We start from the raw sequence: 15,756 nt of genomic DNA, 5'->3' as shown, positions 1-15,756 counted from the left end.
TAAATGAAAAATAATGAGATAAAGGAGAACTAAATGACCTAAAAGAGAACTTCATTGTCAGTTCTATTTAGAATCAATCTGTAAGAAAAAGGCATCATCATAGTTGTATTATATTCTTTCTAAAACAAAGATCAGTGGTCTCCAAGAATTTAATTTAAGACTTAGGAATATTTCTTCCCATATGCAGAGTGCAGGACCTTCCTTCTATGCTGAGGGGCGTAATGCCCAAAACAGCTCAGGAGACCTGGGAGATTGTGCAAAACAACAGATGAGGACTTTCACAGTCCCTCAGACTAGTTCTCTAAGGCTGGGGCAGATAACCTTTAATAGAAATTTAAAATGCAGAAGGGAATGGATGTTACTGAACTCAGGTCTGGCTGTTCCCTGTTCAAAAGCCAATATTTGAGAGGCAAGTGTTGGTAGAAAGGAAAGTTGCTTTAATCAGAAAAGCCAGCAATCTAGGGAGAAGGCAGACTCATCCCAAAACCATCTCTGAAGATTCTGCTCAGCCATGATAGTTTTTAAAGGGAAAAAGGGGAAATAATCTCAGTTAATTATTAAGGTAGGAGGTCAGATTCCTCATCATTTTTTCACTTCATGCAGACTTGCTGACTACTCCTGATCTTCCTTTGGATGCTATCTTGCCCATGTGGTCTGCTTGCAAGTTTGCCAAGGGGGCACTGGGGATAGAGAGTCAATCATTTTTAATTACTTAATTCTTCATTCCTACTTCTTTTAATCTAGGAAAAGAATCAACAGGTTAGGCAACGCATGGTGTGCATTAAGTAGAGCACAAGTCAGGAGTTAGGTTAAATGTTACCTAGTGATCTGATTTTTATAATTAAGGTTTAAGGGGAACAGAAATAGACAAACAGAAAAGGAGCAAAAGAGCTGCTTGTCAGACATCATTCCATTCCATGGGATTAGGGATGAAAGTCCATCTTCTATAATTTCATGCCGACATAGGGCATTGTATTCTTAAAGTGGAAGATGTCGACATGGATCTGTAGTATCTTTTTGCTGATAATTTTAGATGCCCACCTACATATACAGGCAGAGTAAACTACAATTATTTTGATGCCCACAAAATATAGATTATCATGAGCAATAATGTTAATCCCATTATCTGAAGCCAGTTCTTGGAATTGTGCTAGCCATAGATGGAGCAGCTTATGGCATGGCTACAGGCTGGTCATTAGGCGGTTAGCTTTTTCTCTTTGGTGGCAGTTATGGTATCTGCAACACAACTCAGGGATGTACATGAGACACTGGAAAGATTCTGTGACTCTGCTGTCCTAATCATTAACTGCTTGAGCTTGCTCTTTTGTGACTCAGGAAGGCCTGGGAGACTTCATCTTTTCTACAAACAAGAGGCAGGGGACATGGAGGGAACTTTGTACTTGCAGGGGCCCACAGGGTTCTGCTTGGTTTCATGGGAACTAAAATTCTAGAACTGAGCATCTTAGAATAGGGAGTGCTCTGAATGAAAGAAAGCTCAGGAAGTTGTGTTTTGTTGTTGCTGTCAAATAGTAATACTATAGAATCTAGAGGCTAAAGGCCTATTTCTAAATATTCAGATGAGGTGATTAGTACAAGATTTAGAAAATTATCCTTTTCCCTTTGTTGCCATTTGCCATTTATACCATACAGTTTCCTGTTGGTAGCTTAACAACTTCTAACCTAACCCCTGTGCTACTGCTTTTTAAGACCTGTTAACATTATATGCTTATTCCTGGGAAGTAGGAAAAGGACATGATTGCTCTAGGAATTGGGGTAGGCAACTGATCATGGCCGGGAGGCAACCACCGATGGCTGAAAGAAAAGGAAATGGGAGGGCGTCAATCCTTGGGACTCTTGCAAGCAAAAGAAAGAAGCATAACTATGGCCAAGTTACAATGGAGCAGGTGTCCAACAAGTATATTTGGGAGAAAATCACAGATCCTCAAAGGTAAAAGGAGAAAATATAAAAGGTATGGGAGAGAAGGAGAAGATGGAGGTACTGTAGGATAAGGGCTGTGAGTGAGCTACAAAGTGCTAAGAGTTCTAAAGAGGATAGTTATTTCCAGCTGGCAGGAATAGTGCAAACTTTATGGAAGAGGATCATATAGTTGGAATCATACCGTAAGTAGTTTTTCAGACTGCCTTCTTTCAGTTAGCTATGTGCATTAAAGTTTCTACCTTGTCTTTTGTAGCTCTCTGTCCAATCCTGGCAGTTCCTCTAGATCCAATGGAGATGCCTCACTCCTAGAATCTAAGCTATAGAAGTTAGCAGATAGAAAGAGAATTTGGGGAGCTAGTATTCCTTCTGATATGCTGAAATGAGATTGAGAATAGAAGAAGTTCCTCTAGAGACGTAAAATAGAAAAAAAGGATTTTGCTATTCTGATTTTGAGCATCCTATTTTGATACATCCAGTATATGGCCCAATGGAATCTAACTCATCTAGGGGAGAAATACATACTGAGGACCAAATGTCCAGTCACAAACAACTGTCTGAATACAATGTAAATTGTGGAAGGTATATTAAACTGAAACAGGTATTTGGAAAACAAGTTATCTGAAGTTTTAAATTTTCAATAATATAAGACCAACTTTGTTACCTGAAACATTTAATTCATTAAGTTTGATCAAACCAGTGTTATTTTTATATAAGAAAAATAAATTGTTGGTACATAGTTTTCATTTTTCAAAGGAATGGCTTAGATTTGTAGAAACCTGTGAATTCCTAATCCAGTTTCTCAGTAACAGTTTTCCTCAGATATATTCGTCTCAGACACCAGTTCATTGACATTCTAAGATTTCTCACTCTCAGAAAATTGAGACTGATTAAAAGTAAATGAAATTGGCAAAACTGTAAACTATGAATCACTACCATTTTTATGTAACAATATAAAATTTGAAAATTAGCATATCTATAAAATCTGGTCAAGTTACTAATGCTTAGAATTAGGAGTCAATGTCAGAGTTTATTAAAATAGCAGTAAAAGCACATGGGCACTTCTGCTATAAGACAACATGTGTGTTCCTGAAAATCCTCAAATTCTGCAAAATCATACACTACAAATAAAAACTGGGTTAGGTACAGGCCACTGAAGAGACCTAGGCATCATTATGATCAGAACATCAACAGAAGCAAAATTCAGCACCACAGGCCCTTGGACAGCCCAGGCTGCTTCAGGAGGTATTAAAAATGAATACAATCGGGCTTCCCTGGTGGCACAGTGGTTGAGAGTCCGCCTGCCGATGCAGGGGACACGGGTTCGTGCCCCGGTCCGGTTGGATCCCGTGTGCCGCAGGGTGGCTGGACCCGTGAGCCATGGCCACTGAGCCTGCACGTCCAGAGCCTGTGCTCCACAATGGGAGAGGCCACAACAGTGAGAGGCCCGCGTACTGCAAAAAAAAAAAAAAAAAAAAGAACACAATCAATGGAGAGAAAATGCTTCATGACTCCAAGAAGGTGGGAGTGGAGCCCTGAGGCCAAAAAAAAAAGCACAGCCTACCAGGAGCCTAGCACTCAGTGAAGCTGGGCCTGTGTTTCTCTGGGGAGGAAGTCCTAGTGTTGGCATTCACCTTTTTTTTTTTTTAAGATTTTTTTTTTAGATGTTGGGGGTAGGAGTTTATTAATTAATTAATTAATTTTTGCTGTGTTGGGTCTTCGTTTCTGTGTGAGGGCTTTCTCTAGTTGTGGCAAGCGGGGGCCACTCTTCATCGCAGTGCACGGGCCTCTCGCTATCACGGCCTCTCTTGTTGTGGAGCACAGGTTCCAGACGCGCAGGCTCAGTAGTTGCGGCTCACGGGCCTAGTTGCTCCGTGGCATATTGGATCCTCCCAGACCAGGGCTCGAACCTGTGTCCCCTGCATTAGCAGGCAGATTCTCAACCACTGTGCCACCAGGGAAGCCCCCACCTTTTAATTTACTTAAAAATAGAGTTGAAAAATCTCTTGCCTTTGCAGCAATTGAACTGAGAGATTTTCCCTTTCCCTGTGAAGTTATAACTCTACTATTCTAGCTGTCCTTCCTTGCCTAAGAAAAATTACATATGAACCAATATAACTTCTATGTTTTACTGACAACATTCTCCTTTTTACCAACCAGGCTTAAGTTAATTGGCATTATAAGAAGAACAATGTACAGGCATATAATCTTCCTTCTTCCCTACATGTGTTGGCATGGTGAGGGTAGATAAAAGATGTCTACGCTATTGTATGTGATTTGAGCTTTGGAGATTCCTCATAATCTTGATTCTTGAGTAGAGTTAGGCCAAATCAATGGACAAGTGCTCCAAAATTTTTTTTTTCAAAATTTTTAATTTCTACATAATCCAAATATATCAGTGTGGAATATCACTTTTTCCTTTGAAATATGTTCCTTGGGTTGACATCTTCTCATCTTATGTTGCAGGAGGAATTCCAGCTCCTATATATTTTGGGGCTCTGATTGATAGAGCTTGTATGAAGTGGTCTGTCAACAACTATGGGAAGCAAGGGTCTTGTCGGATATACAATTCCACATTATATGGGTAAGTTGTCATAAATATATTTCATTAATTGATTTTTTCCTTTGACTATGTTAATTACTAAAGAATGAGATATTTTCAGTGTAATAATAATATTAGGAATTACAGCTACCATTTAATAAACTTTGTAAACAACTCAAGGTTATAGAATTAATTCCATTCAGTTAAACCTAATAATTGTTCAAAGTATCTTTTGCATAAAGCTTCTCAACATTTAGTTAATAATGTTATTAGTTAATAATGTTATGAGGCGACTGCTTCTCAACGTACCAGGTAAGTGGTCATCAATCTTTCCTGCTCATTATAATCACCTGAGGAGCTTTAAAAAATATTAATTTATTTTTTTCCTTTTTTTTTTTTTTTGGCTGTGCCATGCAGCTTGCAGGATCTTAGTTCCCCAACCAGGGATTGAACCCGCACCTTTAGCAGTAAAAACATGGAGTCCTAACCACTGGACCACCAGGGAATTCCCCCAAAATGCTAATTTCTATTTTGAAATACTTATTTCAATTTTGATTTAATTGGTCAGGGGGTGTGGCCTGGGGAATGGGAGTTTTAAAATCTCCTTAGGTGATTCTTATGTTCAATCAAAGCTGAGAATCCTTGGACTAGACCATGTGTACTAGGTAATTTTATTTGGCTTTGTGAAAAATTTTCAGTAGACCACAGGGCAGGGCTTCGTAGACAGCAAGCCTATAAGGTAAACACTGGCTCCTGGTTCAATATAAATGGATTCAATCTGATTATCTCACAGTCAGTTCATTTCCTTTATAATCTGTTCTCATTACACATGAACTAATCTGTCTCTGAGAAAGTTAAACATTCCAAATATACCTTATTTTACGGATAGCACTTGGGCAGATCGTGAACCATCCTTAGTTTCTGTGGGTTAATAGTCCTTTAAAAATAATCACAAACTTCTTATGCGCCAATCAAAAGAATCACTGAAATTGCTACTTCAATGTTTTTATGTAAGATTTCAAACATCATTTTTTAAAGGCCTTCTGCATACTGCAGAGCAACACTGTAAAGTGTTTTCCAAGTAAAAACTGACTTTTTTTCTCTTTTCACAGAAATACTTTCTTTGGCTTGACTACAGGCTTAAAACTCCCAGCTCTTGTTTTATATGTTGTATTAATTTCTGTTATGAAGAAAAAATATCAAGGAAAAGATATCAAGACATCAGAAAATGAAAGAAAATCCGTGAACGAAGCGAACTTAGAACCGTTAAGTAGTGATACTGCAGTGGACCGTGAAACACATATTTAAGGGGAGAAAAAAATTCTTCTGCTGCTGTGTTTTCAACTAACATTGTATTAATTGAGTAGGATGTTATTTCTGAGCAGTTCCTGGTCCCTTCACTGACAATTTTCACATTCTATACTAATGATGGAACAATGAATCACCTATGAATTTATGACAATGAAACAAACTATAAATGGGAAAAAATGGGAGTACTCATTGTTAGGGTGTGGCTATGCATTTGTGGTTAAGATTAGAATATATGATCTATACAAATTTAAAGTGAAAGGTATGGTTAATATGTAATAGAAGAAAATGTATTTGCTCAGGTAATTGTAACGCAATAAAACCGGTGACTAGAAGATAGGTAGAGGTGAAAAAGGAAGAGAGAAATTAATAGTCTAAATAAGAAGAAAAGCTTAATACCTTTCTTTTTAAAACAAGAACCAAAACCAGTTTGGACTATGTTACTCAAGCCTAAAGTCTAGTATGATGGAGGGCTTATGCTATCGCGACATCTGTCATTCATGTGTTAAGTCATATATTTCCCAGACCTTATTAATTTCTAATTTGACTAGCAGCACTTGATACATCTTCTTCCAACCTCTCATTAAAATACTGCTGAAGAAATAGAATAGAAAATTTCCAAGCTGCAACTGTCAGACAACATATTACAGAATGTGTTAAGTTTCTTTCAAGCCCATGGATATGGATTAAGAAACGCTGACATTAACCTGAGAAAGCAAAGCCCATTTAAAAGATGTGTCTTCATTTTGTTTGTCTGCTCTCTGGCAGAAATGGAGTCTGCACCAAATCATTTACCAACCCTCTCTCAATTGCATGGCTTTTTGTGTGTTTCTGTTTGGTGCACAGAGATCTTTCACACCCTCACAAGTAGGATAAGAAGTAGAGTGAATGAGAACAAATATTTGAATACTGCATTTGCTAGTGATGGCAGCTTTATTATAGGGAATGCTAGAAGTTGTAGTTTTTATTCTGAATAGCAAAAAAAAAAAAAAAAAAAGCGGGTCATCAGAATCAACTGTGAAACACTTTTTTAAAAGAAACCACAATCATACACCCACATGAGATTCTGATTCAAAACATTTGTGATACAGCCAGGACATCTCCTTTAAAAAAAAATTCACATAGAGCCCTTGATAAAGAGACACAAAAAAACAAGCCACATGACAGGAGAAGATGTTCCTCAGTATACCAAAGTCACACAACATGAATGCTTGCTACAATCTCGGAATTACACTGGAAGTTATATATATTAACCTATTCTCAAACAGTAAACCTGAGAAAAGATTCATTAATCACAAAAGCAGAAATTTGGAAAAATCACCCACAGCTGGTTACTATGTGACAGGTCTGATGGGATCTTGTATCATTAAAAAAAAAGACAGAAAATTACAGAGCTGTGTTTTAAAACATTGCAAAGAAAATAAAGGCACTATCTTGAATATTTATTTCTTTACCAATTATCGAATGTCAAAAATCTGACAGGTAAAATGAAATATAACAGTAAACAAAAACAAAGAATTACACTATCTCATGGAGCGCTTTACAATGGTGTGTTAGTTTCTGTTTTTATAACAAAGGGAATCAATTATACATATACATATGTCCCCATATCTCTTCCCTCTTGCGTCTCCCTCCCTCCCATCTTCCTTATCCCACCCCTCTAGGTGGTCACAAAGCACTGAGCTGATCTCCCTGTGCTATGCGGCTGCTTCCCACTGGCTATCTATTTTACGTTTGCTAGTGTATATATGTCCATGCCAATCTCTCACTTTGTCCCAGCTTACCCTTCCCCCTCCCCATATCCTCAAGTCCATTCTTTAGTAGGTCTGTGTCTTTATTCCCATCTTGCCCCTACGTTCTTCAGGACCATTTTTTTTTTTTTTTTAGATTCCAAATATATGTGTTAGCATACAGCATTTGTTTTCCTCTTTCTGACTTACTTCACTCTGTATGACAGACTCTAGGTCCATCCACCTCACTACAAATAACTCAATTTCGTTTCTTTTTATGGCTGACTAATATTCCATTGTATATATTTGGTACATCTTCTTTATCCATTCATCTGTTGATGGACACTTAGGTTGCTTCCATGTCCTGGCTATTGTAAATAGAGCTGCAATGAACATTGTGGTACATGACTCTTTTTGAATTATGGTTTTCTCAGGCTATATGCCCAGTAGTGGGATTGCTGGGTCGTATGGTAGTTCTATTTTTAGTTTTTTGAGGAACCTCCATACTGTTCTCCATAGTGGCTGTATCAATTTACATTCCCACTAACAGTGCAAGAGGGTTCCCTTTCCCCCACACCCTCTCCAGCATATATAAGGGTCTTGTTTTTGTATCCATTCAGCCAATCTATGTCTTTTGGTTGGAGCATTTAATCCATTTATATTTAAGGTAATTATCAATATGCATGTTCCTATTCCCAGTTTCTTAATTGTTTTGGCTTTGTTATTGCAGGTCTTTCCCTTCTCTTGTGTTTCCTGCCTAGAGAAGTTCCTTTAGCATTTGTTGTAAAGCTGGTTTGGTAGTGCTGAATTCTCTTATCCTTTGCTTCTCTGTAAAGGTTTCAATTTCTCCATCAAATCTGAATGAGATCCTTGCTGAGTAGAGTAATCTTGGTTGTAGGATTTTCTCCTTCATCACTTTAAATATGTCCTGCCAGTCCCTTCTGGCTTGCAGAGTGTCTGCTGAAAGATCAGCTGTTAACCTTATGGGGATTCCCTTGTGTGTTATTTGTTGTTTTTCCCTTGCTGCTTTTAATATTTTTTCTTTGTATTTAATTTTTGGTGGTTTGATTAATATGTGTCTTGGCGTGTTTCTCCTTGGATTTATCCTGTATGAGACTCTCTGTGCTTCCTGGACTTGACCAACTATTTCCTTTCCCATACTAGGGAAGTTTTCAACTATAATCTCTTCAAATATTTTCTCATTCCCTTTCTTTTTCTCTTCTTATTCTGGAACCCCTATAATTCGAATATTGGTGCATTTAATGTCCCAGAGTTCTCTGAGACTGTCCTCAGTTCTTTTCATTCTTTCTTCTTTATTCTGCTCTGCAGTAGTTATTTTCACTACTTTATCTTCCAGGTCACTTATCCGTTCTTCTACCTCAGTTATTCTGCTATTGATCCCTTCTAGAGAATTTTAAATTTCATTTATTGTGTTATTCATCATTGTTTGATTGCTCTTTAGTTCTTCTAGGTCCTTGTTAAATGTTTCTTGCATTTTGACTATTCTATATCCAAGATTTTGGACCATCTTTACTATCATTATTCTGAATTCTTTTTCAGGCAGACTGCCTATTTCCTCTTCATTTGTTAGGTCTGGTGGGTTTTTACCTTGCTCCTTCATCTGCTGTGTGTTTTTCTGTCTTCTCATTTTGCTTAACGTACTGTGTTTGGGGTCTCCTTTTCTCAGGCTGCAGGTTCGTAGTTCCCATTGTTTTTTGTGCCTGTCCCCAGCGGCTAAGATTTGTTCAGTGGGTTGTGTAGGGTTCCTGGTGGAGGGGAATAGTGCCTGTGTTCTGTTGGATGAGGCTGGATCTTGTCTCTCTGGTGGGCAGGTCCATGTCTGGTGGTGTGTTTTGGGGGTGTCTGTGGACTTATTATGATTTTAGGCAGACTCTCTGCTAATGGATGCGGTTGTGTTCCTGTCCTGCTAGTTGTTTGGCATAAGGTGTCCAGCACTGTAGCTTGCTGGTCGTTGAGTGAAGCTGGGTGCTGGTGTTGAGATGGAGATCTCTGGGAGATTTTCGCTGTTTGATATTACATGGAGCCAGGAGGTTCCTTGTGGACCAGTGTCCTGAAGTTGGCTCTCCCACCTCTGAGGCACAGCACTGACTCCTGGCTGCAGCACCAAGAGCCTTTCATCCACACAGCTCAGAATAAAAGGGAGAAAATATGAAAGAAAGAAAGAGAGAGAGAGAGAGAAAGAGAGAGAAAGAAAGGAAGGAAGGAAGAAAGAAGATAAAATAAAGTGAAATAAAATAAAGTTATTAAAATAAAAGATAATTATTAAGAAAAAAATTTTTTAAAGTAACAAAAACAAAAACGGATGGCTAGAACCCTAGGACAAATGGTAAAAGCAAAGCTATACTGAAAAAATCACACACAGAAGCATACACATACACACTCACACAGGAAAAGGGGAAAAATATATATATCTTTGCTTCCAAAGCCCACCTCCTCGATTTGGGATGATTCGTTGTCTATTCATGTATTCCACAGAGGCAGGTACATCAAGTTGATTGTGGAGCTTTAATCCGCTGCTCCTGAGGCTGCTGGGAGAGATTTCCCTTTCTCTTCTTTGTTCTCACAGCTCCCAGGGGCTCAGCTTTGGATTTGGCCCCGCCTGTGCGTGTAGGTCGCCAGAGGGCGTCTGTTCTATCACTCAGACAGGACTGGGTTAAATGAGCCGCTGACTGGGGGCTCTGGCTCACTCAGGCCGGTGGGAGGGCGGGGCACGGATGCGAGGCGAGCCTGAGGCGGCAGAGGCCGGCGTGACGTTGTACCAGCCTGAGGCGCGCTGTGCGTTCTCCCGGGGAAGTTTTCCCTGGATCCCGGGACCCTGGCAGTGCCGGGCTGCACAGGCTCTCGGGAGGGGCGGTGTGGATAGTGACCTGTGCTCGCACACAGGCTTCTTGGTGGCGGCAGCAGCAGCCTTAGCGTCTCATGCCCGTCTCTGGGGTCCGCGCTTTTAGCCACGGCCACGCCCGTCTCTGGAGCTCCTTTAAGCAGCGCTCTTAATCCCCTCTCCTCGCGCACCAGGAAACAAAGAGGGAAGACAAAGTCTCTTGCCTCTTCGGGAGGTCCAGACTTTTCCCGGACTCCCTCCCGGCTAGCTGTGGCGCACTAACCCCTTCAGGCTGTGTTCACGCCGCCAACCCCAGTCCTCTCCCGGCGCTGCGACCGAAGCCCGAGCCTCAGCTCGCAGCCCCGCCCGCCCCGGCGGGTGAGCAGACAAGCCTCTCGGGCTGGTGAGTGCCGGTCAGCACCGATCCTCTGTGCGGGAATCTCTCCGCTTTGCACTCCGCACCCCTGTTGCTGCGCTCTCCTCCGCGGCCCCGAAAGTTCCCCCTCTGCCACCCGCAGTCTCCGCCCGCGAAGGGGCTTCCTAGTGTGTGGAAATCTTTCCTCCTTCTCGGCTCCCTCCCACTGGTGCAGGTACCGTCCCTATCCTTTTGTCTCTGTTTATTCTTTTTTCTTTTGCCCTACCCAGGTACGTGGGGGGTTTCTTACCTTATGGGAGGTCTGAGGTCTTCTGCCAGCGTTCAGTAGGTGTTCTGTAGGAGTTGTTCCACATGTATTTGTATTTCTGATGTATTTGAGGAGAGGAAGGTGAGCTCAGCGTCTTACTTTTCCGCCATCTTGAAGCTCCTCCCCGTTTGTAGATTTTTTGATGATGGCCGTTCTGACGGTGTGAGATGATATTTCATTGTAGTTTTGATTTGCATTTCTCTAATGATTAATGATGTTGAGCATTCTTTCATGTGTTTGTTGGCAATCTGTATATGTTCTTTGGAGAAAGGTCTATTTAGGTCTTCTGCCGATTTTTGATTTGGGTTGTTTCTTTGATATTGAGCTGCATGAGCTGCTAGTAAATTTTGGAGATTAATCCTTTGTCACTTGCTTCATTTGCAAATATTTTCTCCCATTCTGAAGGTTGTCTTTTTGTCTTGTGTATGGTTTCCTTTGCTGTGCTAAAGCTTGTAAGTTTCATTATGTCCCATTTGTTTATTTTTGTTGTTATTTCCATTTCTCTAGGAGGTGGATCAAAAAGGATCTTGCTGTGATTTATGTCATAGAGTGTTCTGCCTATGTTTTCCTCTAAGAGTTTTAGAGTGTCTGGCCTTATATTTAGGTCTTTAATCCATTTTGAGTTTATTTTTGTGTATGGTGTTAGGGAGTGTTCTAATTTCATTCTTTTACATGTAGCTGTCCAGTTATCCCAGCACCACTTACTGAAGAGGCTTTTCTCCACTGTATATTCTTGCCTCCTTTATCAAAGATAAAGGCTTTTCTCCACTGTATATTCTTGCCTCCTTTATCAAAGATAAGGTGACCATATGTGTGTGGGTTTATCTCTGGGCTTTCTATCCTGTTCCATTGATCTATCTTTCTGTTTTTGTGCCAATACCATAGTGTCTTGATTACTGTCGCTTTGTAGTATAGTCTGAAGTGAGGGAGCCTGATTCCTCCAGCTCCCTTTTTCTTTCTCACAATTGCTTTGGCTATTCGGGGCCTTTTGTGTTTCCATAAAAATTTTGAAACCTTTTGTTCTAGTTCTGTGAAAAATGCCAGTGGTGGTTTGATAGGGATTGCATTGAATCTGGAGATTGCTTTGGGTAGTAGAGTCATTTTCACAATGTTGATTCTACCAATCCAAGAACATGGTATATCTCTCCATCTATTTGTATCATCTTTAATTTCTTTCCCCAGTGTCTTATAATTTTCTGCATAGAGGTCTTTTGTCTCCTTAGGTAGGTTTATTCCTAGATATTTTATTCTTTTTGTTGCAATGGTAAATGGGAGTGTTTCCTTAATTTCACTTTCAGATTTTTCATCATTAGTGTGTAGGAATGCAAGAGATTTCTGTGCATTAATTTTGTATCCTGCTACTGTACCAAATTCATTGATTAGCTCTAGTAGTTTTCTGGTAGCATGTTTAAGATTCTCTACGTATAGTATCATGTCATCTGCAGACAGTGACAGCTTTACTTCTCCTTTTCTGATTTGGATTCCTTTTATTTCTTTTTCTTCTCTGGTTGCTGTGGCTAAAACTTCCAAATCTATGTTGAATAATAGCAGTGAGAGTGGCAACCTTGTCTTGTTCTTGATCTTAGTGGAAATGCTTTCAGTTTTTCACCATTGAGGACGATGTTGGCTGTGGGTTTGTCATATATGGCCTTTATTATGTTGAGGAAAGTTTCCTCTATGCCTACTTTCTGCAGGGTTTTTATCATAAATGGGTGTTGAATTTTGTTGAAAGCTTTCTCTGCATCGATTGAGATGATCATATGGTTTTTCTCCTTCAGTTTGTTAATATGGTGTATCACATTGATTGATTTTCATATATTGAAGAATCCTTGCATTCCTGGGATAAACCCCACTTGATCATGGTATGTGATCCTTTCAATGTGCTGCTGGATTCTGTTTGCTAGTATTTTGTTGAGGATTTTTGCATCTGTGTTCATCAGTGATATTGGCCTGTAGTTTTCTTTCTTTGGGACATCTTTGTCTGGTTTTGGTATCAGGGTGATGGTGGCCTCGTAGAATGAGTTTGGGAGTGTTCCTCCCTCTGCTATGTTTTGGAAGAGTTTGAGAAGGATAGGTGTTAACTCTTCTCTAAATGTTTGATAGAATTCGCCTGTGAAGCCATCTGGTCCTGGGCTTTTGTTTGTTGGAAGATTTTTAATCACAGTTTCAATTTCAGTGCTTGTGATTGGTCTGTTCATATTTCCAATTCTTCCTGGTTCAGTCTCGGAAGGTTGTGCATTTCTAAGAATTTGTCCATTTCTTCCAGGTTGTCTATTTTATTGGCATATAGTTGCTTGCAGTAATCTCTCATGATCCTTTGTATTTCTGCAGTGTCAGTTGTTATTTCTCCTTTTTCATTTCTAATTCTATTGATTTGAGTCTTCTCCCTTGTTTTTTCTTGATGAGCTTACACTTCAAAGGGGAAGAAGAACATTAACCAGATTAAAGTATAAAATGTTATAAAGTTCTATAAATTAAAAGAATAAATTTATATTTATATGTGATATGTGCAGTGAAGGAAAGGAACATTAACACATATACAGTAGATTATTTGATCTACTTCAGAACCCAGGAATCCAAAATAAATATTAATATTTAATTCAATGGCATTTATTAAACATGAATACAGATCCTAGGGGGAAAAATTCAACAGAGATAAGAATATGATAAGTAAAATTTTCAAGGAAGCAAAATAATGCAAGATGTAGTTAAAATATGCATTGGATAAAATTGAAAGAAGACAATGGCCAAAACCCCAAATCCATGATAAAGAAGATACATTTGAAAAATCTGTGAAAATGTGGAAGAAAAACGTAAAGAAACAATTTGTAAAAGAAAGGTAGGTGACTTAGAGGACAAACTAAAGCACCAACCTAAGAAATCTATTTTTGAGGAAGAAATCAGAGTTGGAAAAGAAGCATTAATCAGAGATGTAGTGGAAGAATGCTTTCCTGCTCTGAAGAAAGACTTGAGTATCCAGACTCAGGTCTCCTTATTTACACCATGTCTTCACACTCCCTTCCATTTTCATGCAATGGGGTCTTTGATCATGATATTTCTCTCTCCTGAAATACTCTTTTTTATCATGTAACTGCTTCTCAGAATTCAGATCTAAGCTTAATCACCATTCCTTCAATGTCTCAGACTTCTTAATTGGTGAGAAATTTTCCAGTATATTTGTAGTAATGCAGCTCTTATCAAAATGGTAATTTTACATTTATTATGATTATTTAATAACTGTCTGTCTCCCCCGCCAGTCATAAGCTCTAGGAAAGTAGGAAGTGAACTCATTTTACCTACTTATTTTATTCCCAGGATCTAGCTTGGTGCCAGACAAATAGGTGCTTTATCAATTATTTTTGAAAGAATAAATGAGTGAATGAACTCCAAAAATGCCAGTCACGTGAATGTTATAAATAAGAACTAAAAACAATGTGCAAAAATAAAAATAGCTGTATTAAGTCATTGGATAGGGAGTGATGATTTCTGATGTTTTGAAGATTTTCTTTAATATCTTTCAACAAAAAAAATTTTTTTAAATGTCAAAAAAGTCGTTTTTGACTGCCATCTACATGCTAAGCATGAGATAAAAACATTTATGAAATAGAATCTTGGCCCTTTGGGAGCCCACAAATGAGGTGGAGGATAGGCATATAAATGTAGGATAATATACACTGTAATCAATACTATAATAGAATCAAAAAGTGTTCATGTATCTCATTCATAGGGACCATGCTAGTCTCTCTGTTTCAATTCCAACATATATATTTCTGGAGATTTTACCCCCTCCAAAAAAAAGTATTGAGAATTTATCACAACAAATTTGGCAGTGGCCATTGTCACTCTCCTCTTGTGTGCCTTCTACCCTTCCTAAGTAGACTTGCTCACCACCTGGAAACCAAGAAGATGATTAGACAAGCAGTGTGATTTCCCCAACACCAACTCCAAACCTGACTGTCATAGTTTATAAGACTAAAATATTTTGTAAAGGGAGTGTTGGTAGAAGTAGTTGAAAGGTAGAAATTTAAAAATTATCACTAAAAAACAACAACAACAAAAACCCACAGACACACCTCTGACTCCCAACCAGTCTCCATTGTTAAACTCAAGGCTGTTTCAAGTTCTATCCTTAGAAGCTTATACCTTTGAATTGAGACTTTGTTTAAATTGGAAGAGATCATATATTTATCAGGTACTTCACAGTAGAAGTGAGATTCTAATCATTTTAAAGCAATTGGTTTTTAAAAGGAGTGGAAATGGAAAACAAGATATTCAGAAAGCAAGAGCAAAGGTAACAGAAAAGTGAGATGATTAGCACCAAAAATCTTTTGTCTATTCCCCATTTTGTTTAAGACTGATCTTACCAATAATGATTCTATGCTTTTAAACCCTCTGTAAAAATGTTCAAGTCACATTCATCTTTAAAAACCCTTCATTTGTTTAATGATTCTAATAATACGTCTGTACTCTGTTTTATATCTGAGTTTGGTTTGGATGATTGCTTTGCCTATTCAGACTGTGTTTTTTATTACCTTTTTATGTCATAATTTTTTGTTGAAGATCATAAATGTAGTATAGGACAGTTGACACAGAGGTAAATATTTTTCCTACTTGGAGATGAGCACATCTTTCCTTCTACTAGGCCTGTAGCATGGGGTTTCTATCAGGAGTGGGGCTGGGTTTGAAGTTTGTTGTTGCTGTGGTTACCCTCAGTG

The 15,756-nt window shown here is 38.9% G+C and overlaps 1 protein-coding gene across 1 annotated transcript in view; it reads left to right on the top strand.

Annotated features, from left to right (window-relative positions):
• SLCO1B3 (solute carrier organic anion transporter family member 1B3) overlaps positions 1 to 5,786 on the top strand; it is a 57,580-nt gene extending 51,794 nt beyond the window's left edge. The window contains exons 14-15 of the mRNA XM_027129244.1: positions 4,403 to 4,520; positions 5,591 to 5,786. Coding sequence (XP_026985045.1) covers positions 4,403 to 4,520; positions 5,591 to 5,786 — 314 coding nt within the window. The remainder of the gene's footprint in view (positions 1 to 4,402; positions 4,521 to 5,590) is intronic.
• The last annotated feature ends 9,970 nt before the right edge of the window (positions 5,787 to 15,756 follow it).

This window comes from Aethalodelphis obliquidens, unplaced genomic scaffold (assembly GCF_003676395.1).
Source record: "Aethalodelphis obliquidens isolate GAN/ISIS:26980383/991018 unplaced genomic scaffold, ASM367639v1 scaffold36, whole genome shotgun sequence".
Lineage (NCBI taxonomy): Eukaryota > Metazoa > Chordata > Mammalia > Artiodactyla > Delphinidae > Aethalodelphis > Aethalodelphis obliquidens.
Note: the sequence above shows the minus strand (reverse complement) of the source record. Positions and strands in the feature narration are given on the sequence as shown.